General features: G+C 43.3%; 2 protein-coding genes across 2 annotated transcripts in view; both read right to left on the bottom strand.

Moving 5' to 3' along the window:
* Window positions 1–12,778, bottom strand: part of pgap1 (post-GPI attachment to proteins inositol deacylase 1) — a 135,908-nt gene extending 123,130 nt beyond the window's left edge. Inside the window, exons 1-2 of the mRNA XM_084310260.1 lie at window positions 12,600–12,778; window positions 1,642–1,795 (exon numbers count right to left, since the gene is read on the bottom strand). Coding sequence (XP_084166386.1) covers window positions 1,642–1,795; window positions 12,600–12,731 — 286 coding nt within the window. The 5' untranslated portion in view covers window positions 12,732–12,778. The remainder of the gene's footprint in view (window positions 1–1,641; window positions 1,796–12,599) is intronic.
* A 272-nt stretch (window positions 12,779–13,050) lies between these two features.
* Window positions 13,051–24,711, bottom strand: maip1 (matrix AAA peptidase interacting protein 1). The gene is made up of 5 exons (XM_084309840.1): window positions 24,260–24,711; window positions 24,024–24,095; window positions 21,828–21,954; window positions 18,995–19,145; window positions 13,051–14,484 (listed from the first exon to the last, which is right to left on the bottom strand). Exons 1-5 carry the CDS (start codon window positions 24,680–24,682, stop codon window positions 14,406–14,408), a joined length of 852 nt encoding a protein of 283 aa, XP_084165966.1. The 5' UTR covers window positions 24,683–24,711; the 3' UTR covers window positions 13,051–14,405.
* Window positions 24,712–25,597: the final 886 nt, after the last annotated feature.

The following is a 25,597-nucleotide window of genomic DNA, read 5'->3' as shown; positions in this document are numbered from 1 at the left end:
CTGCTTGCAGCTTGATATGATGATTTCATTCCATTTATTTTTGTGGTTCTTAGCACTGAATTTTGAGGAAAGGTTGCATTAAAATTAGAGTTGTTCCGATACCAGTATCGGAAATGCCGCCGATACTGCCTAAAATGCTGGTATCGGTATCGGCGAGTACACGTAAATTCTAGCCTCCGATCCCATGACGTCATTTATCTCCTGCGGAGAGTGATGATTATAAAATCAACGTGTTTTAAAGTGTGATGCTGTTTGTCATTTTAACAGCCGATACACTTTCTTAAATTCCATTGTCCCCGACAGAGCGTGTGACGGGGAGCTCGGACGGGATGTGTTTTGCTTGCTGGTGTTATGATAGCATTAGCTGAAAAGCTAGCTAGTTGGAACAACATCCGCTTTAACGTTACATCAAATCAGATGATGGCCTGTCCTTTCTCCAGGACCTGACACTGTCCATCTATCAACAATAATGCACCCACGGTGAATCGTATTTAAGTCAAGTAGCTACTGACTAGCGTTAGCTGACTAACGTTATCAAATGTCAATGCGGGGAGACGAGCTAGATCAGCTAGCTTAGCTTGATAACGGTACCTTGGCTAAAGTTGGTGCTATTCATAATCCAGCAATAATGGCTGCAGACCTGCAAGCAAAGTACAGCAAGTTCCAAGTGCCAAAGGATAAGAGTCTGAGGCGGAGTCTCAAAAGAGAATGTTGAATATTTATTTTGCATCGAAAATCACAACATGAACGTTACTACTAGCCAGAGCCTCTGCGACTGCTACTAGCTTACAGACTAGGTAGCGAGTGCAACACCGTCTAACGTCCGTGCAGATCATTGGAGTAGGGTATATCTGCAGTGCCGCAGCCCCATAATCGTCCAACTCTCGCGCAACGACTCGGCAAACAGTTGCGCGCGGGCCGCATTAACACTAAACTTTGATGTCAAGTAGGGGGCCCGCGGCCCGCGAATTTGAGACCCCTGCTCCAGATGGACAATGTATGGCGGATTATGTTGGCGACACGATCGACACCAATACTGGGACTCGCGATCAGATAATTGGAATATTCTTTTTGGGGCAGATCCTAGTCAAGGTAAGGGCTATATGATATAAATCTTGCGTTGATCAAAGCATGCCTTCATTGTGATCCGAGCATATGTGTGTAACGCTAGTCCATAACGTATTCCGTTGGTGACGATCAAAGCATAAAATGACCCCCCCCCCCACCCCACCCTTTCATACATTCATGATGGAACATAAGTCAAATGGGCAATAGTATTGTATCCATAGCCATAATATAGTTATAGCCCTGCAAACACAGCCACGTATTCCTATACTTTAAAGCATTTCAACCACACAGTACACAGCGCCCTCTGGCGCTGAATGAGTTCATGTAAATGCACATAGTCTATAAATAAAATAATAATGTGGTATTTTTAGAGTGCCAGGGGTGATTCAGCTCCATTTCAATGTGCATTCAGGGGGAAAACTAAACGCAAGTAAACTTAAATTAAATGTTCAATTGTCTGTTTTATTAGAGATGGAAATGAAACTTAGGCCCACCGATTAATCGATCAAATAATAGTTGGATGAACCAATTAATAATCATTAGAAGCAGCACTATCTGGGGTTCACTGCTTACCTTGTTTATAGCTTCCTGCATTCCCAGGCAAGAAGAGAACAGGGGCACCGCTGAGTTTGAGGGCACGGGTCTCCTGGGCGTACAGGCCCTCTCCATAGAGGTAGAGGCCATATGCTGGATACAGACGGGCCACACGACGAGGCAGTGCCACTCGCTGTGAGAGGGGAGACGGGTACACACACATTAGGAAGAGCAGTACCACACACGTGTTGCCCAAAGATTCTTATGTGTGGTGGTAGCTGGCAGGGATAGGTAAGATTCACAATTACAACACTGTGTATATGTAAAACAAGAGGTGCTGTTCAAGGTGGCTCGTACTAGGGCTGGGCAATGCAGTCAAAATATAATATCACAAGATTTTTCATAGTTTTGACGGTATTTCATCTTCCAGGACAAATTAGAAAAGTGATGTGACATAAGTTTACAAGCAATTATTTTCAATTGTCATGGCGCTATTTCATTCAAAATGGTTTCCTATAACTTTTTATTTCTTAAATATATTTGATAAAGTGTTTGTAAAATAAACTTTAGATAAGAAAATACATCATGTATCATTTTATGATTTGTATATTGTGGATGACGGTATTGTAAAAATGCATACCTTTGCATGGAACCATGAGTATACCTTCATTTTTCGTATACGTACCTAGTCCCAGGCCCTAGCTTACACATTATACCTAGTCCCAGGCCCTAGCTTACACATTATACCTAGTCCAAGGCCCTAGTTTACACATTATACCTAGTCCCAGGCCCTAGCTTACACATTATACCTAGTCCCAGGCCCTAGTTTACACATTATACCTAGTCCCAGGCCCTAGCTTACACAGTATACCTAGTCCCAGGCCCTAGCTTACACATTATACCTAGTCACTCACAGGCCCTAGCTTACACAGTATGGGGCAGCGGTGCCCTGCAGGTTAGAAAACACCGGTTTGATCCCCCGGACTGGCAGGAAAAATCTGGGTGAGCAAGTGAATGAATAACTCTCTCCGGTCCCTCAATACCAAAGTGCTGAAGTGGCCTTGAGCAAGGCACTTAACCCCCTCTGCTCTGTAGTCAACAGTGTCAGACTGTGGTTGTACTGGGCAGCTCCCAGGTGTGAATGGAACTGTGTGAATGTGAAGCAGGGTGTTGCTGAAAAAGAGCATCTGTGCTCAGAGAGCCTACCCTGGTAAATAAAGGTAAAAAGAAAATAGATTTATTTGTGGCGGCGGGCCCACCACAGTATCAGATAGGCCCACCACAAATAGATTTCCCAAACATGATACTTTCCTCTGCTCAACCTTGAATGATGAACCATACGAGCCTGCCAAAAATAGAGTATGTATTGGAAACGCTGTACAGTGAAAAGATATAATTTCAGTTTGTGCCCCTAAGCAACTGATAAATTAATGAGACTGACTGAAAATAACTTTCAAGCAGCTACAGCGGTATCTAGGCTACATCCATGCTGTAGCTAGGGCAGACAGACAGTATCCAGCAGTTGCCTTTACCTGTCCGTTCATATCAACTAGGAATACAGATAGACTACCACTTTATTCAGAGTCCTAAACTGTAGAGCCTATCATCCGAGCTTAGTGAGAAAAACAAGCTGTCATGGAGTTCTCAACCATCGTCTCAACACAGGCGAATAAAATCGCTGTCCTGTCAACCAGCTCCATGGGTATTCCTCTTTTGGATAGCAATAGTCTCTCCAGCCCAGACGGAGCTCCGGAGGCTCCTAGGCAGTCTGAGGAACCCTGGTTACTATTGGGAGCTAAGCCAAAGCTTCGTGCCACCGCCACTCCTTGGAAGGGTTGGTCCAATGTTGTTGCTGGCAAGGGAAAAAATGCCGGTAGGTCACACGTTCGAGAGCCCGAGAGGATCCAGCTTATGAACAGATACGACATCCTGAATAAGCACTCCCTGTGTGCCATGAAGGGTGGGGACATCTGCCCACTTGGCCTCCAGCTCCTGTTTCTCACTGAAGCTCTTGATCTCCTCAGATGTCACTTCGTGTAGGAGCCAAAGCTACATATTTAGGTTATTGTATTATATGAATGTTTAATATTGATTGGATTTAGATAAAGTCATTGAACCGGCGTATTTTGTCATAATGGAACATTCTAGAGCATTTGTGATGTCACAGTATGATGTCATGGTCGAGCATTCTAGAACATTTGTGATGATGTCATAGCCGAACATTCTAGAACATAGTACATTCTAGAACCTTGGTGATGTCACAGTATGACGTCATGATAGAACGTTCTGGAACATTCGTGATGTCACCGTTTGATATCAACCGAACATTCTAGAACATTTGTGTCCACGATTCTCTCTCTCTGGCAGTGTGTAGCTTGAACAGGACTCAACAACCAAGACGAATTGCACACAAGAATATGGCAACATGTTTAGATTATGGCTAGTTTGAATATATTGATTTGGAATACTAGAGGACTAAACAAGCAACATAAACGCAAAAGCGTGCTTACATTGATGAAAAACAAACATCAGGCTCTTTTACGCGAAACGCACCTTTTAGTGGCTGAAAATGTAAAGCTGGCGGACAAAATATATCATAACATTAGTTACTCATCTTTTGGAACTAGATCCCGTGGGGTAGCTATAGTCGTGAAACGGAAGTTGAATATTAAATTGTTGGACGTATGGTCTGATGCAGACGGCCGAGTAACCATTGCTAAGATAGAATACAGTAACCGGGAAATTGCGTCGGTAGCGACTTATGCCCCTAATCTTTACGACGCCAACTTCTACGCAACACTCACTAGTGCAATGTTGGACATCCCTGAGTATTCATTTATAATTGGTGCTGATTTTAATGCCATTTGGGATCCCTCGATTGATAAATCTAATCCCACCACTTCCAATGATCAGAACAGGCATCTAATGCACTAAAGGATTGGGCCAAGAATACAGGTGTAAATGACCTATGGCGACTAGTACTCAACCCAACGGCCCGAGAGTACTCTTTTTTTTCTCAGCAAGACACAAGTCATTTTCCAGAATAGATTATGTCTTTGCATCCCCTAGACTATTTGATAGATTTGACGTGGAAATGGAACCCAGTACACTATCAGATCAAATATTTACTCCTGAAGGGCTCATTTGGTAGACTGACATCCCGAGCCCCAAGATGGCACTTTAACTCGACACTGCTGAAAAACACTGAATACATTCTACAACTCAAAGATAAACTAGATAAATTCCTGGAGACTAATGTGGGTTCGGTACAGGACCCCAGAATGTTATGGATTTCGGTAAAGAGTTTTATCAAGGACAACACTACAGTCTTTGCATCCATCCTCCGTAAGAAACGGCATTCCAAATTGGTAGAGTTGGAAACGCTTCACTCGTCGTTATTCTCTTCTTTACAACGCAACTACTCGGGTCAATTGGAGTCTCAAATGAATGTGTTAAAAAAAGAGATTAACTCCATTTTAAGACAACAATCTGAATTTCAAATACGCAGTACAAGACAACATTATTATTTTCATGGCTCTAAACCAAGTCACCTACTAGCTATGAAGATACGATCCAATGCACAATTTGCTGATATCCCTACTATTAAGGACCAACAATGGCTTGTTACAGACCCCAAAAAAATCAACGAGACTTTCAGAGAGTTTTACTCCAACTTGTACAAATCAGAAGTGGTTTTCGATCATAATAAAATGGATACATTTCTTGATCAAATTAACCTACCTAAACTCTCAGAGGAAGACGCTAAACAGTTAGATACACCTATTACACTAGAGGAACTTAGGGAGGCTATATCTGAATTGCAAAGTGGTAAGGCTCCTGGATGGGATGGTATCCCACCAGAACTGTACCTCTCATGTTGGGATGTAATTGGACCCCTATTACTAGATATGATTTTATACTCAATCAAAGAGGGGAATTTCCCCAGGGACGTCAATATGGCACTCATATCTGTCCTCCTTAAAAAGGACAAAGACCCCACCGAATGTGGTAGTTATAGACCCTTAAGCCTCCTCGGAACCGATCTCAAGCTGTATGCTAAGGTACTAGCCATCAGACTTCAAAAGCATATGACATCTTTAGTTGAATGAATGAATGAATGAATGAATGAATGAAAACTTTATTAACAGATTGCAGAATGGGTACAGTGCAGTACAGCTCAATACATACAATTGTTAAGGGGATGCAGACCAGAGAAAGACTTTCGTCTTGTTTACACCAGGGTCCCCCATTTCCAATTCATCGTAACATATATGACATACATGACATACAGATAGACAGTACTGCTACATCTATACATTTATGACATACCAGATTTGCAATTACAGTACTGTATTTGTGATACAAAAAGAGTCCAGAAAGAAAAGAGTATATACATTAGGCGTAGAAACTGTACATTGGATTGGGTAGGTGGGGGTGGGACTGTACATTGGAGGTGGTTGGGGGGGGGGGGGGGGGGTAGGAGTGGGGGGGGGGGGGGGGGGGTGTTGGGTAGGAGTGGGGGGGGGGGGGGGGGGGGGGTTGGGTAGGAGGGGTGGGTGGGGGACACTGTATAACTGTACAAACAACACTGTACATTGGACTGTACATTGGAGGTGGTTGGGTGGGTGGGGGGGGGGGTGGGTAGGAGGGGTGGGTGGGGGACACTGTACAACTGTACAAACAACACTGTACATTGGATTATTGACAAGACCATACTTGGTAATTTACTGTACATTGGCGGGGGTTGTGTTCGGACATTTACAGGGGCCAGTTTCGAGTTGCAGTCTCCCTTAGGTGTTTTTTGAGAGTGTTTTTGAAAGTGGGTAGTGATTCACATTCCTTTACAGCTTTGGGTAGGGCGTTCCACATTGATGTGGCATAATTGCGAAACGTGTTTAGTCCCTTGTTTGAGCCGAATCTGGGTTTAACATGATTTGTGGAGCTCCCTCTGGTGTTGTGATCGTGGTATTCACTGACCTTTGGGAAGTATTTAGTCATGTACATGGGTACCTTGGTCGTGTAGTGTATCTTGTAGACCAGGCCCATTGCAAGTTGCTGTACTCTGTCGTCTACTCTAAGCCATCCTAGGTTGTCAAAGTGGGCAGGGGTGAGGTGGGTTCTAGGAGTAAGGTCAAGCAGTAGTCTGACCAGTTTGTTTTGAGATGTTTGTAATTTTGTTTTTAGCGCCTTTGAGGTGCTTTGGTACCATGAGGTGCAAGCATAGTCGTAGTACCCTTGAATGAGTGCTCCTGCTAGAGTCTTCAGGGTATTCTTGTTTACCAGTGAGGAGATCCGGTACAAGAAACGAGTTCGTTGGTTGACTTTTTTTATTACATTGGATGCCATTTTGTCACAGGAAAGATTTGCCTCTAGGATGGAACCCAGGTAGGTAATATCTTCTTTCCTTGTGACAATATTGTCACCCACTGTAACTGAGAAGCCGTCGGTCTTGCTGAGTTTGTTATTTGAACCGAAGAGAATGGACTCTGTTTTGCCCATGTGTAATGATAGTTTGTTATCAGCGAGCCATATGCAGATTTTGCTTAGTTCTGAGCTGAGGGTTTTTTCAACCTGTAATTTGTTCTTGTCAGAGACCAGCAGGGCTGAGTTCATCCTGATCAGACAGGCTTCATAAGAGGCCGCCTGATCACGGATAATATTAGACGGTTACTACATGCGATAGATGCCAGCAAGGATGCCGTGCCTCCTACAGCTATATTATCCTTGGATGCGATGAAGGCCTTGGTTGGAATGGTCTTATTTATGGGCAGTACTCGGAAGGATGGGGTTAGGAGTAGGATTCATTAATATGATAAAAGTACTATACACAGGGCCATCGGCCATGGTTATAACAGGTAAATTAATTCACCTCCCCTCTCTTTCCTGTTTCGCGCTCGTCCAGACAGGGTTGTCCTCTTAGTCCCGGACTATTTTCTCTATCCTTAGAACCTTTAGCACAGTATATAAGACAATCCCAATCCATAGAGCCGATCTCAATTAGGGGCACACAGCATCATATTAAGTTTATATGCGGACGATGTAATATTGTTCATGCAAAACCCTACCACCTCACTGCCTCATCTTCTCAAGCTGATAGATGATTTTGGCAATCTTATCGGGATTTAGGATAAACTGGCCAAAATCGGCCTTCCTTCCACTTAATGTCACTGCGAAGGCTACCTTCCTTCCAGAAAATATACAAATGGTAGAACACTTTAGATGTCTTGGAGTTGACATATTCCCCACTATATGCCAAACAGTGAAGTATAATTATACAGGAATCCAAGATAGGATCACAAATGACTTTGACAGGTGGTCAAAACTTAAAAACTCAGTACAGGCCCGAGTATCAGTAGTTAAGAATGCCGAGTATCAATAGTTAAGAATGGATGACATCTTACCCAGAATAAACTTCTTCAGCTCAATGCTACCGTTACACACCCCCCCCCCCCCCTGCTGGTTACTGGAAAAAATTACACTCCACCGCATATACATTTATTTGAAACAACAAACCTCCACGAATTAAAAGATCCACCGCACAGAGAAACAAAGCCGACGGAGGTTTAGCATTTCCAGACTTCTACCACTATTCACCTGGTTTGATTCTCAAGCATCTGTATCCTGGAGAACATTAGAAGAAAACATAGCGCACCACAGAGACTGCAGGATGTAGTATACACCAACTTATCAATTAAGCAATGAAACTTGAAATTTGGCCCTCTTATTACACATGTGATCCGGATATGGCGTGACACAGAAAAAATTTACTAACCTACATAAATGGCATAGCCATTCTCCCATATTTAATAACAATGCACTCCTTATTGCACAACGACCTATCAGATTTCCCAAATGGGAAAAGAAGGGCATACATACTTTGGGAGATATCTTCAATGACCGGGGTTTCTGTAGCTATCAAGATATACATAACAAATTTAACCTCACCAGCTCCACATATTATTTCTATCTACAGTTATTAGCAACTTTGAAGGCTCATAGAGTCCCATTAAAGATACCACTTGAGCACCACAGATATCACAAATTCTTCTATGAAAAGGAGACATCGAGAAGCTTCGTCTCTGACTTTTATCGTCACTTACTTACGTCTTAGTATGAAGTCCTTCCCCTAGACTTAGTTTGGAGGAAGGATATACCAGACTTTGAAGTAGATTTTGATTGGGCTGAAGTCTGGGCAAACGTTCGGCTATCGTCACGCAACCCGGATCATCAACAGATTAATCTTAATTTTATTCATAGGACTTACCTGACTCCTATACAACTGAACCAAATGGGGCTTAAACAAGACTCTCGATGTTCCTTATGTTTAAACTGTGATAATGGTACATTTATGCATATGTATTGGGAATGCCCTCCTGTTAAGATATTTTGGGTAGAAGTAACCACGCTATTATCAGAATTTTTATTTCTGACAATACCTGTACTGCCTTCTGTATTGTTGCTGAATAATGTCTCTCAGTTATCACACTTTGTACATGTAAAGAGGCTAATCTTGTCCGGTCTTACGGCTGCTAAAAAGCTAATAGCATCACGCTGGATTCAACCGGATAAAATGTGTCGGAGGGTATGGATTCTTACCTATCTTGATGCGATTTATCTAGAGCAGGGGTGGGCAATTATTTTTCCCGGGGGGCCGAATGAGCAAAAAAAAAACGTTAAAAAAAACGTTAAAAAAAAAAAAACAAGGCTGAAGCCTGCATTTCTCAACCAAGGTACCAAGCCTTCCGGTTTGCTGTGGAAAGAGCCGGCAAGTGGATTTGCAACTTTCCAGTGTGGAGGAATTTTCATGTGTCAAGTCGGCGGTGATTTTGGAGACTGGGAAAATACAGTTTTCTTACCTTGTAGTAGTGACGTGAATATTTAGGAAAATAGATTTAGGACCACTTCTGTAAAGAAAGACTTCACTGTGGAAGAGAAATAAAGCATTTGGATATTTGTTTTACACTGGAGCGGCTGTGGACATTACTTTTCTTTATCAACGAACGTACTACTCACAAGTAAGTAATTTAACCAGTAGAGTGGAACGTCGGCCCTCATACTTAGTCAACAGATATGTTTGGGCACCTCTGCCCAGCGACTCAGGTGAAGTCGACAGCAGTGTTGACAATTGCCGCCTGTCCACGGCTGTGCTGACTGCTCGCTTGACCGTGCCTCCTACTCAGTCGACGGCTCCCTTGGCATGGCTGGTGGCAAAAAAGTGCCACTCAACGTGGAGGTTGGGGAACATTTCCCGGAAACTTGACTATAAAAAGACCCACAAATTTTTTTTCTTGAACTGGGAGGCAGCTCCATCACTGAATATGTGCAGCTGTGTCATGTGGGGATGTTTCCTCCTGATGTTTTCAACAATTTTTCCCATGAAGGTTGGCACAGCCTTCTTGTCGTGGTCCAGGCTGTCACTCACCACCACATAGGACAAGGGGTCGGCGTCAGACCAGGCAACGGAGGTGAAGATGGAGATTTGCTTCTGATTCCAGTGGGCAGACTGGATCTCATCCTAGTACGCCGCCGTGTAGTTCTCGGCGAAGTCCACTTGCAGAACCATGGAATCTCCATCTGCTTGGGCGGTCGCCTTCTTCTCCTCAAATGCAGCACTTTGTTTCCTTTTTATGAAGCAGTGCTTCCGAAATTGTGGTGCACTGATCGTGAGAAGACAAAGTACATCTCCTAGTACCCCAGTCTTCTAGACCTTCATCTGCACTCCACAGACCGTCTCCCAGACATACCAGGTGGTCTTCAGTTTTTTTCCCCTCATCTGGTATGTGGTCCACAATACTGTTCCGGAACAGTTTTGCATCGCTGCACTCCTCGCAAGTGTTCAGCATACATTGTGGCTCATCAGCGCTGCAAAACACGGAACAGACTAATTCTGTCAAACTCTTAAATACTTTGCGAGGAACATGGCGCCGCACACATTCCAGGAGAAGGGTAGTGTTTTCATGGTACCTACACAGACACATGTTCCTTGGAGTTTCTGAACAGAGACAGACATGAGGTGGCCGGAGTTCAGCAAACTTGGATTTGCCAATGTCGGGATTGTCCTCCTTAAAACAGCGGTAAGCCTCCATAAAGGGACATGGACATGTGGCGTTTCTGAACCCTCTGCTTGACTCCTTCTATGGTCACTGCATCCTTCATTCCTGGGGCCTGTCTTGAAATGTCGTCCCTGGAATAATACTCATTTACTTTCTGTTTGGTTTCATTTGGGGTTTCTGTGTTTTTTGGGGTGAGTTTCTTGTCACGATACTTGGCAAAACAATAACAAATACACATGTAGGCTGAGCAGACGCGAGGGGGAGATGGCCGACAGCAGCCGATTAGCAGTAGGCTAACGTGGACACTGCTCTGCCTAGACCAACAATGTGTGAAAAAGTTGTGTCTGGAAATATGTTGGCTTTTAATCAAACAAGGAGTCATAAAATACTTCCGATTTAAATCAAACAAAGGGGTCATAATCGGACTTAACAACACACATTCACAATGTAACATCCGTCACTCGCAATGTAACATCCGTCACGGTAACATCCATAACACTTGTAAAGAATACAGGTGAGGTTAGAAAAATATCTGTTGATTTTTTTTTTGCCATTCTGGCATTCTGACCTACAATTAGGTTAATCGAAACATAATTTTGTACATCATTGTCTCCTCCTGTAGTGTGAAAAAACATGCATTCTCATAAATATTACGATCAAATCTATTTTGTACTTCAAAATATAGACCTTGATGTTACAATTGTGTGTATTGAGCCATACTGTATTGTACCCATTCTGCAATCTGTTAATAAAATGTTCAATCAATCAATCAATCCCCCTCCTCTGCCCCTATTCTTGAATCCAGCAACAAGCTAGTCCTATAAAACCTAAACCATGTCTATTTATAACTCTGCCGCTTTGAGCTTCACTCTGGATTATTGCAATTAGTCGAAAGCAAAACCTCTCTGCTGGCATAGAGGTCAGTACCATACAAGACTCCTGGTGACCCCCCCCCCCCCCCCCCCACACACAAACAAACACCACAACCACTCATGAGGTATGGGTGGCTATGCTGGTTTTCCTGCAGCCGAGTACCACTACAGCTGAACACATCAATGAGAACAAACAGAGCCGAGGAAACAGGAACACAAACACACACAACTTGTAATAGTATGCCTTGCTTGCACATGTTTGTGTGGTTCTCCTTCTTCCCAGCACTTTCAAAACAAAATGCCCAATATCTGTGCAGTGGTAGAGTAGGTACACAAGTTAACACAACACTGGAAAATAATATTACTACCGTGACTTGTTTACAAGATTCACCAATAAGTCACCAAATGATTGTGTTTTGTATGTGTGTCATATATCAACACATAGCAACCGTCGTCTCTTCCATTGCCATCTACAAAACAACGGTTGCCATGTTACAGGCTGCCATGCTGGAAAGAAGGATAACTACACAAACATTCCGTACAAGGCTCAATGCTGGATCATCTCTATCTGAATAGAGTCCTAGTAAGATATACAGAAGAGGTGGCGTAGCCGCGTGTAGATAGATAATGCGTAGCCGCGTGTAGATAGATAATGCAGCTCAATGCATTACCGCAGCTGATCAAATGCATGACGTCCAGCCAGCCTACACAAATACTCGTGTGATTCTTTAACACACACCACCTCCTACTAGCCACAGCTTCTCTATTAAATTCCAAATCCAATGTGTGTGGAGGACATGCAACAGTAGCCATTGGGAGTTGAACGTTAGCTTTGTCTGAGAGATGGTCATCCACCTGTATCGTCAGGTTATTCGAGGATTCAGGAAATAGCCTATAGCTTATAATTGGCCACTTGATTGAGCCAATTTATAATGCATCACTCATTGTGTCCCATTTAGGGTTGTTGTCTGTGGCACTGCCCGTAACGTTACACAAATACACCAAGGAGGGTTCAATGTTGACGCGCATGCCATGTAACGTTAATAAGGCCAACTAGCTTCATGTTACTCACCCGGTACTCGGGGTATTCAAACATGTAAGTCATGCTGCATCTATTCTCCTCGAACCCCGTGAGCAACTCTCGCAGGCCCGTCGCCAGAAGCGCGAGCACAAGCCCGTAAAAGGCCACCGTGGCGACTTTCATGTTCACTATCTTTTTAGCGTCAAATTTACAGGTGTTTTATTGCCATGTTCCAATTGTTCCTTCCGTCAAACTCCCTCATCCATGATGCCAAACAAGCGCTAGGAACCACCCACTGTGGAACAACCGGGGATCGACGGGTCTATTGGCCAATGACACACGAGGTATCAAGAAGACGGTCCAATCAAAGGCCAGAGTCGACACACCTCGTAACAGTGATGTCATTCTGTCATGAAGGAATATGTTGGAATAACTACCATTTCAAATAATGAATATAAAATGCGATGAATAAGTAGAAATCAAGTGAACCAAGTTAGCCATGTATTTTCTTTCCTCGCAAATCTTTATTTGTGACAGTGTCTGCTGCTTGAAGCTGCCTTAACAAATTAAGCTAACAAACACCAATATCACATGTGTATGAGAGAAACAGGTCACGGTGGTCCTGTCTTTTGCACAGCAAAACAAAAAAAACATGTACATTTAGTTGCTCACTCCCTCCACATTTGTTTGAAAGTTGGGAGTCGGTTCAATTAAAATATTTTACTCAACAAATGAGTGCCGCAATATAACAATTAATCTCGGAATGCTTTCAATATTGTACAATGACCAGCCAGCCATTCAGACAAAAAACTTACATTTAAAAAAGTATATTTTGTGAACTACAAGCAGATCTAAGAGTGATAACAGAATCTCTACACGGACCTCAATTACTTTTATTCACATGATGCCCTTCCCCCAATATACAGATACTGCGAGCCACATCGTAGCCTCTTAGAGCAAACACATTCAAGTTTGGATCATTGGCTTGAAGGAACCCATTATTCATGTTTTGATCGTTGACCAAATAGTTGCAGGAACAATGAACATAAGACAAGAGAGGGGCGGCTACGTGGCGTAGTGGGCAAGGCGCTCGCCACGAATGCGGAGACGCTGGGCCCAGCGCTCCACATTGCTTTCAGTTTAGCTGGTCGTTCATACTAATACACATTGGCCGTATTAGGGGGTGGGAAACTGATGGGTGGGGATCGGGCGTTGTGGACAGCGACTCCTACAGGTCGGTTGGTGCGCCTGCGCAGTAGAATCATTAAGTGTCGGGGGCAGCGTGAGCCTCCCACGTGCTACTCCTCGCCACTGAGAGATCGAGCTACGCAGGTGAAAAGATGCGACTGCTGTTACCTCAAGTACCGGAGGGGACTTGTGCTATGTATGACTTAGTCCACATTGCAGCCGGCTTGTGGGAGGCAAGAAACAGCGTTCGTGACAGGGGAGGGTTGAATTGGATGATACGAAATTGGGATGGGAGAAAATATAGAAAAATGGGAGAAAAAGTGGATAAAAAAAAAAGACGAGAGAAGGAAATCAGCAACACTGTCACACTGTGCACGTTTCTGCAGTGTCTGAGGAAATTATTTGTATTTGACTCGTGTGTCTTTTCTACAGTGATTTAATTAGTGTTTGAAACAAATCGGTGTCCCGCTGTTTTTTCCTGCACGTCTCTGGTCAGGTGGTGTGACTGCTGGCCTCTTAGCATGGGGTACATCTAGAGGCTGCTGTGGGTAGGGAGGGGTGTTCTCACTCAGTCTGAGTAGGGGCTGAACGGAGCAGGGACAGGCTATCAATTGCTGCCCCTACATCACTCCTCGGTCAACCTACATCTAACTCCCGAGCAACACCATCTCAGTCCAACAGTTTGGAGTGCTCTATCCTTGTAATCGTCCATTCTGGCGGCACCCCCTTGGTAAACTCCCTTTGGAATCTGTAGGTCATCCATGCAAAACAAACAACAAACAAACAACAAAACAGAAGAATTAGAAAAGCACAAGCTACATTTTCTATGTTTTTGTTGTTTTAAAAAGCTTGGTTTTAATGTTTTAGATTAGAGATATTAGAGACGGAATTGAAAGGTATTTTGAGCACTTAATCACCATATTAAAACACTAAGAATTTATTTCTTGGCATATACCCTGACACAATACATAATAGTATTTCAACAAAGGGGTCAGAACACACAGGTTCAGCCATTGTTGCGGTGCTCCTGGAGCAGGTAGGGGTTGAGTGTTTTGCCCCTGGAGCAGGTAGGGGTTGAGTGTTTTGCCCCTGGAGCAGGTACGGGTTGAGTGTCTTGCTCAAGGTAATTTCCACAAAGATGGATGACATGAATATTGTAGGGATCTAACCTATGACCTTTCAGTTATGGGGCCACCCTCACAGAGGGTATTTATCTTGCAGCACAAGTTAAAACACAATCACTTACATATTTAAAATCACAGAGAAATCAGGGTTAAAGTGCACAGCCTTGCCTCAAGCCTAATAGAAAGTACAATAACAGTTCCTAATGCTCATATAATACTACAACAGAGACCCAAAGAGCCAGATGGTCTGGTCAAAAACATAAACAATGATGTGCAATGGTAAGTCTGCCTTTTTGTCAGTATATTGTGTAACATGGTCGTGCCACCAAATTATATGCTGGATATGTTTTCTAGGGCTGTCACTAACGATTATTTTTTTAAAACATAAAATAAATAGAAAAATCAACTGATTTTATTTGCAATTGAATATTTCTCAATGTTGAGCCATGACGTTTATTTATGTCTAAAAGTCAAGTTAGACCGCGCTCTCAGTATCTGACACTGGGTGCTGAAATCCCAAACATTTAAGAAGAATAAAGCCGAAGGCCGGACCAGCACTCTCAGATTTAAATTTTTTTTTTTTTAATGGCACCCTATAGTACAGACATGTTTCGGAACAGGTGTTCCATCTTCAGTGTAATAGGCTAGCAGTGATAGCTTGTAAAAATGGGAGCTATATACCATGTGGGCAGGAAGTGACATCATAGAGGTGAGCTTGGGAATGCTAGTGAACTTTGACCTCCAGAGTAAGGACTTCTTAATGTAGCATGTTGAAAACAAATTTTTACCAGAAACTTAAATAAGCCAAAAGCAAACACAAAATTCTATAAGCAAAGAACCACTACAACAGAAGGAAAACTTTTCTCCATTCATAAAATAATAATATACTCATGAAAATAAAAGTAATAAAAGTAATAAAAATAAAAGTAATAAAAAGTCACTTGTAGGAAACAGGATAACAACATTTTTTCATTCATTCCCTTTGGTACAGAGCCATTAATCAAATTAATATAGTAACCCGTCTCCCCTCTAGAGGGCATTGTAGACTAACGAGTCCTTTAAACAATAAGATTGCATTAGGAGAAAATAGAGAGATACGGTACACCCTTAAGCAAGGACATAGTGGTGCTAATCACTCAAATAAACACTTGAAATGTCAGTAAATGTGTATATCTCCGGGACCGATGATCCTTTCTTGCTTACTCCTCCATGGTGGAAGGGGGCCGTCCGGAAACATCATCTACGGAGGGAGCACAGCGGAGACATCTCCTTCTTAGGTCGGTCTCTGGGCTGCCTGGTAGGCCTGCAGGAGTGCAGGAGGCACCAAGTGTGTAGATAGTCCCGTTCGTCTCCTTGTCTCCTGCATCTCTTATGCCGCTCAATGTCTTGCCTTGGCAAAAAGCAGGCCCCTCGGGATGATGGCATCCTGCCAATAGTTAGTAAGGGTCACGCCATGGAGTAGGATACGAGTCTCTCTCTGCTTCAGGCGAGAATGAGTCTCTTGACTCCATCGTTGTAGCTACGAAAGCTGATGTATATCCACAAAGGACAGGGTGAACTGTAAACTCTGGAGCTGCAGGTCTCTAAACTACCAAAGTAGCTATGTATCAAAGTCAAGTTAGACCGCGCTCTCAGTATCTGACACTGGGTGCTGAAATCCCAAACATTTAAGAAGAATAAAGCCGAAGGCCGGACCAGCACTCTCAGATTTAAAAAAAATGTTTTTAATGGCAGCCTATAGTACAGACATGTATAGTTTATTTATGTCTATAAATGCTGTGTAGTGTGGATGCCTACTGTACATGAGTAGGGTGAGTAACCTACATGCCATTACTGCTTTTTCTCTATTGACTCATTATAGCTACTTTATTATCTTGAAATAATATAACATCCACCCATTACTATGACATTGTTTATCATTACATACAATGTATCCATGCCTGTAGCTAAATGCTGAAAAACAGGGAAACATTTTTACTTTTTAGCTTTAGATTTAAAAAAACGACCAGCCAGAGAGATCTTTTCCCAGCCAAAAATTATAAATAGCTTTTTAGTAGGCGGCTGGGTGGCGTAGCGGAGATTGCGCTCGTCACCAATGCAAGAGACTCCGGTATCGAATCCCAGTCTCAGCATTGCCTTCGGCTTGGGCCGGCCGTCGTACTGGCTCATTTGGCAGAGTCAGCGGGTGGAAGTCGATGGGTGGGGATTGGACGTTGTGGACAGCGACCCCTACAGGTCGGTTGGGAGACGCCTGCACAGCAGAGACAGGAAGTGGCGAGGGTAGTGTGAGCCTCCCATGCGTTACACCTCGCCAATGAGAGTCCGCGCTGGCAGGCGAAAAGATGTGACAGGCTGCCTTCTCGTGAGCCGGAGGCTTCTATCCTCTCTACAACTGACCAGTGGGGGGCATAGTCGAGCAACGTTCAAGACAGGGGAGGGGAGAATTGGATACACAAAATTGGGATGGGAGAAAAATTTAAAATAAGGAGAAAAAGTGGAAAAAAAAACAGGTGGGGTAACGCGTCGGGCCGTCATGCCCACGGAATGCAAGCAAGTAATTTTTTTTCGCAGAACATATAATATACCGTTTGAAAGATCTATTTGTTGCCGTTCCAATGCCACCTCACTCGACCAATTCTGTGCCTCGGTTCTCGAGTTACATGACGATATGTCAGGCGAGCGTCTTTTTACACACCACAGATCTTTGAACCCCGGACATTTTCATGAATTTATAAAACTCCCCCGGACGCCCCGGACAAGGCGTGAAAAGAAGACATGTCCGGCAAAAGAGGATGTTTTGGTCACCCTAGTTTATTGGCATCATCATTCAACACAATTCAAAGCTTCACACACCAAAGCCATTAGGGGTGTAACGGTACACAAAAACCACGGTACGGTACGTACCTCGGTTTTGAAGTCAAGGTTCGGTACGGGTTTTCGGTACAGTGGAGGAAAGTTTGGCTTTCCATGTTCCACTCAGGGGTGATGTAGTGTGCAGTAACTAATTGTACTTGTAGGGCTGTCAACGAATATTCTATATTGAAATTAATATTAGTTCAGTACACTACACAGCCGTTCGGTACGGTACGGTACACACTGAAACGATTCGATTCGGTTCGGTACGGATACGTGTACCTTTAGGGCTTGTGTCCATAGCGGACGTTTTATGAGTTGTCAGCTCCTTTCTGTCATTCATTTCTGTGCTAGAGACACGACAGGCGTGCTCCTTTTCCCAGCGCCGCGCCTCACATTTTAGCGCTCTCTGCGGCAGCGTTTTTGGGCGGAGCGCTCCCAGCGCATAAAGTTGAAACTAGTTCAACTTTTGGAAAGGAGCGCCGCTCATCAAGGTAACTCTTTTCAACCGACCAATCAACATCGAGGAAGTGGCTGAGTGGCAGTCGCGAGACTGAGGAAAATGCTCTGAGCTTTTTTTTTTGCTTTTCAAAGCGGTCCGCCTTGAAAAAAACGTCCGCTATGGACACAAGCCCTTACACCCCTAAAAGCCATGGTATCATTATAATCACCCTGCCTGTTGTACATTTATTGTCCACTTGATGGCACAGTAGAGCAAATTAACCACCATGAAGCTTCGGCACATGAGTGACACTATTGTGTGGAAAGCTTCAATGCTTCATGAAGCTTCATCTCACCATCACTATCGCTAGGTGTCACAGGGCTGTAGAACGCAAGGCTGAAGAGCTGTCATAGCTTCTAAATTTGAAGGTTGGGGTATCAGGCTGAGCCCCTTCCTTACAGCTGGAATTGACGTGAAACACGGAAGTTATCAAATGCGAGTGAAACGCGCACCGTCAAGTCCTGGCTCTAGGCGGAATCACGAAATAGTGGTTTAAGATATTTTTATTTAATTTTTTTAACGTGATTCATTGCGCACTAGTTAGATTAGATGTTATGACTTTGAACGTCTGCCAAAAGGCACATGCAAGTAACAATACGATGAGTCGATGATCAAAATGTCATGGTCAATGAATCATTGTAGCCCTAGTGTTTTCCTTCCGAGGATTGCGATAATTACACCGGTAATGTACTCTTGGTTGTGTGTCTGCCCAGGTACCCCAAGTCTCAAAAGACCAAGTATGATATGTGTGGCTTTGCCTATAAGAGAAGCATACTAACTCATAATTGGCTGTTAGCAGTCTCTTGGGCTCTGCCTCCTCATCTCCACCGATATCCATCTGGAAGATGCGAGCTCCCTCCATGGTGTCCTCAGGTAACCGTGCACTCGTCAGATACCAGAAACGCATCAGAATACTGACAAACTTTCTCCCTAGAAAGGAAAACTGATACGTTAATTTATGATCTACTGTCGTAAGACCATAAATACTTGGATTGTCTTTGGTTGGTGGCAAGCTGAGAAGCACAAGATAAACAGGAAACATAGTTTGTATAGAATTGTGTCTATTGGGTTTAGCCAACATTTGTGGTGGAACAACACAAATAAACACCTGTATGAGAAACACTCATTTCTTCTTCTGAACACAATCTACATGTGATCATTGCATTTATATAGTGCTCTTCTAGACACTCAAAGCACTCCCCACAATGTAGGGTGTAAATTGCCTCCTTCACCACCACTGGTAGCATCCAAGCTTGGGCTACACAGGCTCAATAGCTGCCATACACTGGCACCAGGCACACATCACACTACTTTGGCTGAACGGATCAGGAGACAGGGATTGATGTCAGCCAATTAAGGGGGAGGGATGATTAGGTGGCCTTGATGTCAGAGATCTGATTGGTAATTTGGCCAGGAACGTCTGGGAATCCCCTACTCTCTTGCAATAGGCACTCTGGGTTCTTTAACGACCGAATTCAGTCAGGACCTCTGTTTAACGTCTCATCCGAAGGATGGCACTCGCAGCTGTACAGTGTCCCATACATGTGTATCTCTGTACTGTGCTGTCGATATGCTGTGTAAATAACTATGTACAGATACCGAGATGTCACACTGTTACGAAGGATCAGATTAAACCGAATATATATATTTATTTATTGATATATATTGCATAGTATTTGTATATCGTTTGATATCCCTTGTATATTCCTTGTACATATACACGGAATATCCCTTTAGTCCAGCCCATAATAGTTCATTCTCCTATTGGACAGCGGTCCACCGGCGCCAGGGACCGGCCCCCGGAGCCAAGTTCAAAGTCACCGACACGACATGTCTGTACTTGCCCGGCCCTGCCCAGGGATACGGCGACAGAAATGAGAGTGGCACTATTTGTGCACCGTGCGTATAAATACGGTGCAGGTGAATGTAGAAGCCCCTTAGCCCCTTACCTCCGTACCCTTCGTGCACTTAGCATGTTACCGATAAGTTGAAGCCTCACCCACGATACAACGTGCGGTGAAGTATGGCCTGTTTGGCCTCAGAATAGAGTATCGAGACCGCGTGCGAATTAATAACTGAATTGTCAGAGTTTGGCACTATACCGTCGAGTGCGACATATTTCTATTGAGTCTTTAATAGTCTATTTGTGTATAGTGTATCGTGCGGTTAGAATTCTATAGTGACCAGCATCTCCAACGCTTTCTCGTATTAGCTAGAGTTCTTATCCAGGCTGGGCCGACCGCATGGCGCCTTCACCCGAGGAGACCTAGGCGAGAACCGTATGGACATGTACACTGGATTAATCTACCCGACGACTACATAGCCTTTGCGGCTGGAATATATTTGCTTTGGTCCTATGATTTATGGAGCGGATAACCGCTGACGCCTGCACGTGTTGGATTTACCCCGAGAGGAGTCAAGTCGAGTCGGCGCTCAGAGAGCCTGAGGCCGCCTAGCTTTCTTCACTGTAGAGCTACAGTCTACCAGAGAACCAAGCTGTATTCGTCTGTGGATCAAGAGACTACTGCACCGGCTTCTGTACCTGAAGTCTCCCTAGTCATCGTTGACCAGACGTCCTACTACCGACAGATCTTCTACCCCCTTGCTGGCTTACAACCAGTGGGAACCCCTTCCAGTATCTCCCGCTATTACTAGTGTACCATAGATATAATTCCTTAAGATTCAGGTTGTATAATTACCTCCTGCGTAACCAGAGAATGGACATTCGTTATTGATTTGCCTACGCATACTCCTTTGCCTTACAAGTGCATTCAAAGAATAATGTAAAGTATCATATGTACCTTTTGCTCCATTAAATACTTGATTAATACCTTTGACTGGAACCGATTTCATTGTGGGAAGTGTTCATCATATTCATATATCGTGTACTGTATGGCCAGTAATTAAAGTACATAAAGCGGTAGTGGTTTAATGATACCATACTTATCAATACAGTCAGGGAATTGTACCGCTCAGTTACACACACCATGTTACCTGTTACCTGTTTATTGCACAATGTTTTTTTTATATTGGATTCTATTATATATACCACTGTATTGCACATCGTTGCGGGCAAGACCACCCACATTTCATTGTATACTTGTATGCCGTGACAATTAAAACTCTTGACTTGACTTGACTTGATATTAGCCTTGTTTTTTTGTATCTTGTTATCTTGCAACCTCAATGATCTCACGAGCGTAAATAAAGGTTTGATGATGATGATATATAGGTTGAGGTATGATCCACAGTACACTCACGTATTGTGTACATAACTCTGTTAATATCTGTAGTTAACTGTTGACCCCTGTAGATATAGCAGTATGTGATACGATGCACCTTTGCTCAGAAGTTAGAACCTGTGCTTAAACTCCAGTTGCATCTCTTTTATTTATTTTATTATTTATTTTTTACGTTCTTTTTATATTAAACAACTTTTATATTCTCTTCTATCCATTGTGTCTAGTGGTATTTACAAAAATGCAATCCCTGTGGATAATTCCGTTCTCTGATCCATCTCCTCTCATTGCCAAGGACGAATAGGAGTTAATTCCATGCCCACTCATTGTGCAGACAGACACCCTGACAAAGAGATTACATTTTCAGGTTTACCATCATCATCATAATAGATGCCCACATCTCCAGGAGTTGTGTACATGATGTCATCAGGATCTGCAGAGAGTGCTTTTTTGTGACTTGATGGGAGAAGGTTGCATTTCTCCTCCAGTTTCCCGATGAGCTGTAAGGAAATTATGAAAAGGTTTAAGTAAAGAGTAGATTCCCTAGTAGCATACTTGTTATCTTTGAGAAGACAGGACATGAATTGACAGTTCAAATATGAGTATGGGTTAAAGGTGGGGTAGGCAATGTGGTCGAAAATATTATCATGTTCATAAGCTCTGTTTAATATTCTCTGTACAGCCTTGACTAGTTAATATAGTTAACTAGTATACAGCTCAGACACTAGGGTGACAGTCTGACAGTGTTCTTAAAACAACGGCCAAGGCCCAGGACAGTTTGACTTAGATATGACATGTCCAAGTAAATCACACCTTGTTATTTTTTCTTGTTGTCTTCATATCAATCTTGTGACAGATACGACAAAACCCCTAATCTCATCTTTGTTTACCTTTCTTGTCATATGTTATAAATGTCATATTTTGACATCATGTCAAACTATGTATTTATTGTATGTCTGACCAGAAGTTTCACTTTCTTGTCAGATGCCCGTATTAACTTGTCTCTGATTGTAAACTGAGGCCATACTCTTTCTGTGGCCACAGAAAATGAAATAAACAATGTTCTATTTTTGATACAATTGGACTCATCTGAATTTCTACAGTTTCACTGTTTGGCTCATTTAAAATATTCCACAACAGGAATTTCAGAGAAATTAGCAAGAGTGAGATTGCCATGTCCAGCTGAAAACGAGCAAGATCCCTTTTCAATATCAATCACTTTTCAAGCACTATGCACTCACAATAAAAGTGTTCTACAGACTACCAACAAGGCAGCTTCAAGCAGAATATTTTGTTCGACAAGGACCATGATGGTGGTTTTCTGATGTGATACCTGGTGGGAACACCACTTGGCAGAAAAAAAGTGATTGATTGATTGATTGAAAACTTTATTAACAGATTGCAGAATGGGTACAGTACAGTACAGCTCAATACATACAATTGTTAAGGGGATGCAGACCAGGGAAAGACTTTCGTCTTGTTTACATCAGGGTCCCCCATTTTCAATTCATCGTAACATATATGACATACATGACATACAGATAGACAGTACTGCTACATCTATACATTTATGACATACCAGATTTGCAATTACAGTACTGTTTGTGATACAAAAAGAGTCCAGAAAAAAAAGTATATACATTTGACGTAGAAACTGTACATTGGATTGGGTAGGTGGGGGAGGGGGACTGTACATTGGAGGTGGTTGGGTGGGGGGGGTTGGGTAGGAGTGGGGAGGGGGGAGGTTGGGTAGGAGGGGTGGGTGGGGGACACTGTACAACTGTACAAACAAAACTGTACATTGGAATATTGACAAGACCATAATTGGTAATTTACTGTACATTGGAGGGGGTTGTGTTCGGACATTTACAGGGGCCAGTTTCGAGTTGCAGTCTCCCTTAGGTGTTTTTTGAGAGTGTTTTTGAAAGTGGGTAGTGATTCACATTCCTTTACAGCTTTGGGTAGGGCGTTCCACATTGATGTGGCAGTGGCATAATTGCTAAACGTGTTTAGTCCCTTGTTTGAGCCGAATCTGGGTTTAACATGATTTGTGGAGCTCCCTCTGGTGTTGTGATCGTGGTATTAACTGACCTTTGGGAAGTATTTTGACATGTACATGGGTACCTTGGTCGTGTAGTGTATCTTGTAGAAAAGGCCCATTGCAAGTTGCTGTACTCTGTCGTCTACTCTAAGCCATCCTAGGTTGTCAAAGTGGGCAGGGGTGAGGTGGGTTCTAGGAGTAAGGTCAAGCAGTAGTCTGACCAGTTTGTTTTGAGATGTTTGTAATTTTGTTTTTAGCGCCTTTGAGGTGCTTTGGTACCATGAGGTGCAAGCATAGTCGTAGTACCCTTGAATGAGTGCTGACAAGTTCTTAAAATTCAGACCATCATGAGATATTGGAATGTCTGATTACAGGGCCTGGGAGTCGCAGAGACTTTATTTCGCAGTGCATTTGATTCATTGGCAGCTGTTGGGATATAATAGAGAATTTAATCAAAATGGTTCTAATAGAATTAGCCTACGACACCTTTAACCATGTAGTGTGTGATGTATTCACATTTCTACTCACATCTTTTGCCACCAGACCTTCCAATGCTTCAAACTGACATTGTGCCAGCAGTCTGGAAACACGGGAGAACGCCTGCAACATCATTAGTAATGTGAATAATAACATCAACATTTGTCTCTGATATCCCCAAGGTTCCCTCCATGGTATGGTGTCTGTCAATAAAGTTAACTAAACAGACAGTGTGTGTAACGCCCACTTGGTGGTCCAGCTATATCTAATGGTCTATTTACACTCACCTGTGTCGCCCCCTCCGTGAAGTCTTCAATGCTAAACTCCTTGTCAAAGTAGGCCCTGATCAAAAAGTAGTAAATTCGTGTACGGAACCACATTATGATGTTGGGGATGCCAACAACCACAACCTTCTTCTGCTTCTGTTTATGTCCGCCATGATCGGAGCTGTAAGAGCGGACCGCGGACACCGAAACGGCAGACAAGTTCGGATGGGTGAAATGACTGTGCCGAGTCAGAACGAGAAGCTCCGGTTTGAAAAGTCGAGTAAATAATACAGAGGGTGGCCTGCTACAGTAACAACCTCTCAACAAGGGGAGCGCCATCTTTTCCCCGCATATCTTCGTTGTCCACCCACCTGTGTTGTCCGACTGGAAACATGTTGCCATTATTGTCCCAGTTAAGTTAGAATATGTCAGATGACACTGCATATTAGTGCCAGTAATTTTTACTACGTATACACTTTGTGTCATAAAATATTGTGTTACTATTTTTCCATTGCCAACGTGCGTACGTGGGGAAGGTAAACAAAGCGACACCGCTCATGCTCTTAGGCTGCGTGTGACTGGGAGGAAACGTGTGGTTCTCCTGCGTTATTTTTTTTCCTAACTCTGATTGGCCGACGCCTGTTTCTACACTGGTTAAGCTTAGGCACTCTTTCGAAGTTGGTTGATTGATTGATTGAAAAGTTTATTAACAGATTGCAGAATGGGTACAGTACAGTACAGCTCAATACTGTGATGTGAATGGGCCGAAGTGATGACGTCACGAGCAGGGACTCAAGTGGCTCATTATTGAACACAGGTGTTGCGGATTGTGTGCGGGATGACAGGCCTATCGTCGCAAATTGCCCCCTAATTTGGCCGGTGCGAATGAAAAACTATATCTACTCGTGTAGTGCCCGGAGGAAAGAGGAATAAACGGAGGTAACGTAATGCTTGTTTAATGTACAAAGCCACGTCAGTAAAAAAGAACACCAGCACATGAATCCCAGCACAGCAATGAATGAATAACAACCAGTGCAACCTAAATAGATGTCCCCTCTGGCCCCGGTGCCAGATCATTAGTTCCCTCCCACTACACAACATAGTCAGAAGATGAACACGAACCAATACTGTAGTCACTACACTCGCAAGCTTGCGAATAGTGATTTCACCCCTTCATTCGCATTTCACTACACTAACATTAGCCTACAACCAGGGCTGTACAGGCGACATAATGTTGCGGTTGTAATTTCATTAGACAGACCAGCGCGGACATTTAATAACATGCAATTTAATTGACACGAGCAATGGGCTAACGTTAGCTGGTGGTCCCGAGTGAAGCAGGGACGGCGGAGCTATAGG

Source organism: Notolepis coatsorum (genome assembly GCF_963971535.1).
Source record: "Notolepis coatsorum genome assembly, chromosome: 3".
NCBI lineage: Eukaryota > Metazoa > Chordata > Actinopteri > Aulopiformes > Paralepididae > Notolepis > Notolepis coatsorum.
This window is presented reverse-complemented; position numbering and strand designations above follow the sequence as displayed.

Bases quoted from the DNA above. Each gene is read 5' to 3' on its own strand.
- maip1 (XM_084309840.1), bottom strand. From the start codon at position 24,682: ATGCAGTGTCATCTGACATATTCTAACTTAACTGGGACAATAATGGCA. The intron at 24,096-24,259 runs GTGAGTGTAAAT...ATGATGTTGCAG, and splicing joins TCACGGAGGGGGCGACACAG to GCGTTCTCCCGTGTTTCCAG. The intron at 21,955-24,023 runs GTGAGTAGAAAT...ATTTCCTTACAG, and splicing joins AAGGTCTGGTGGCAAAAGAT to CTCATCGGGAAACTGGAGGA.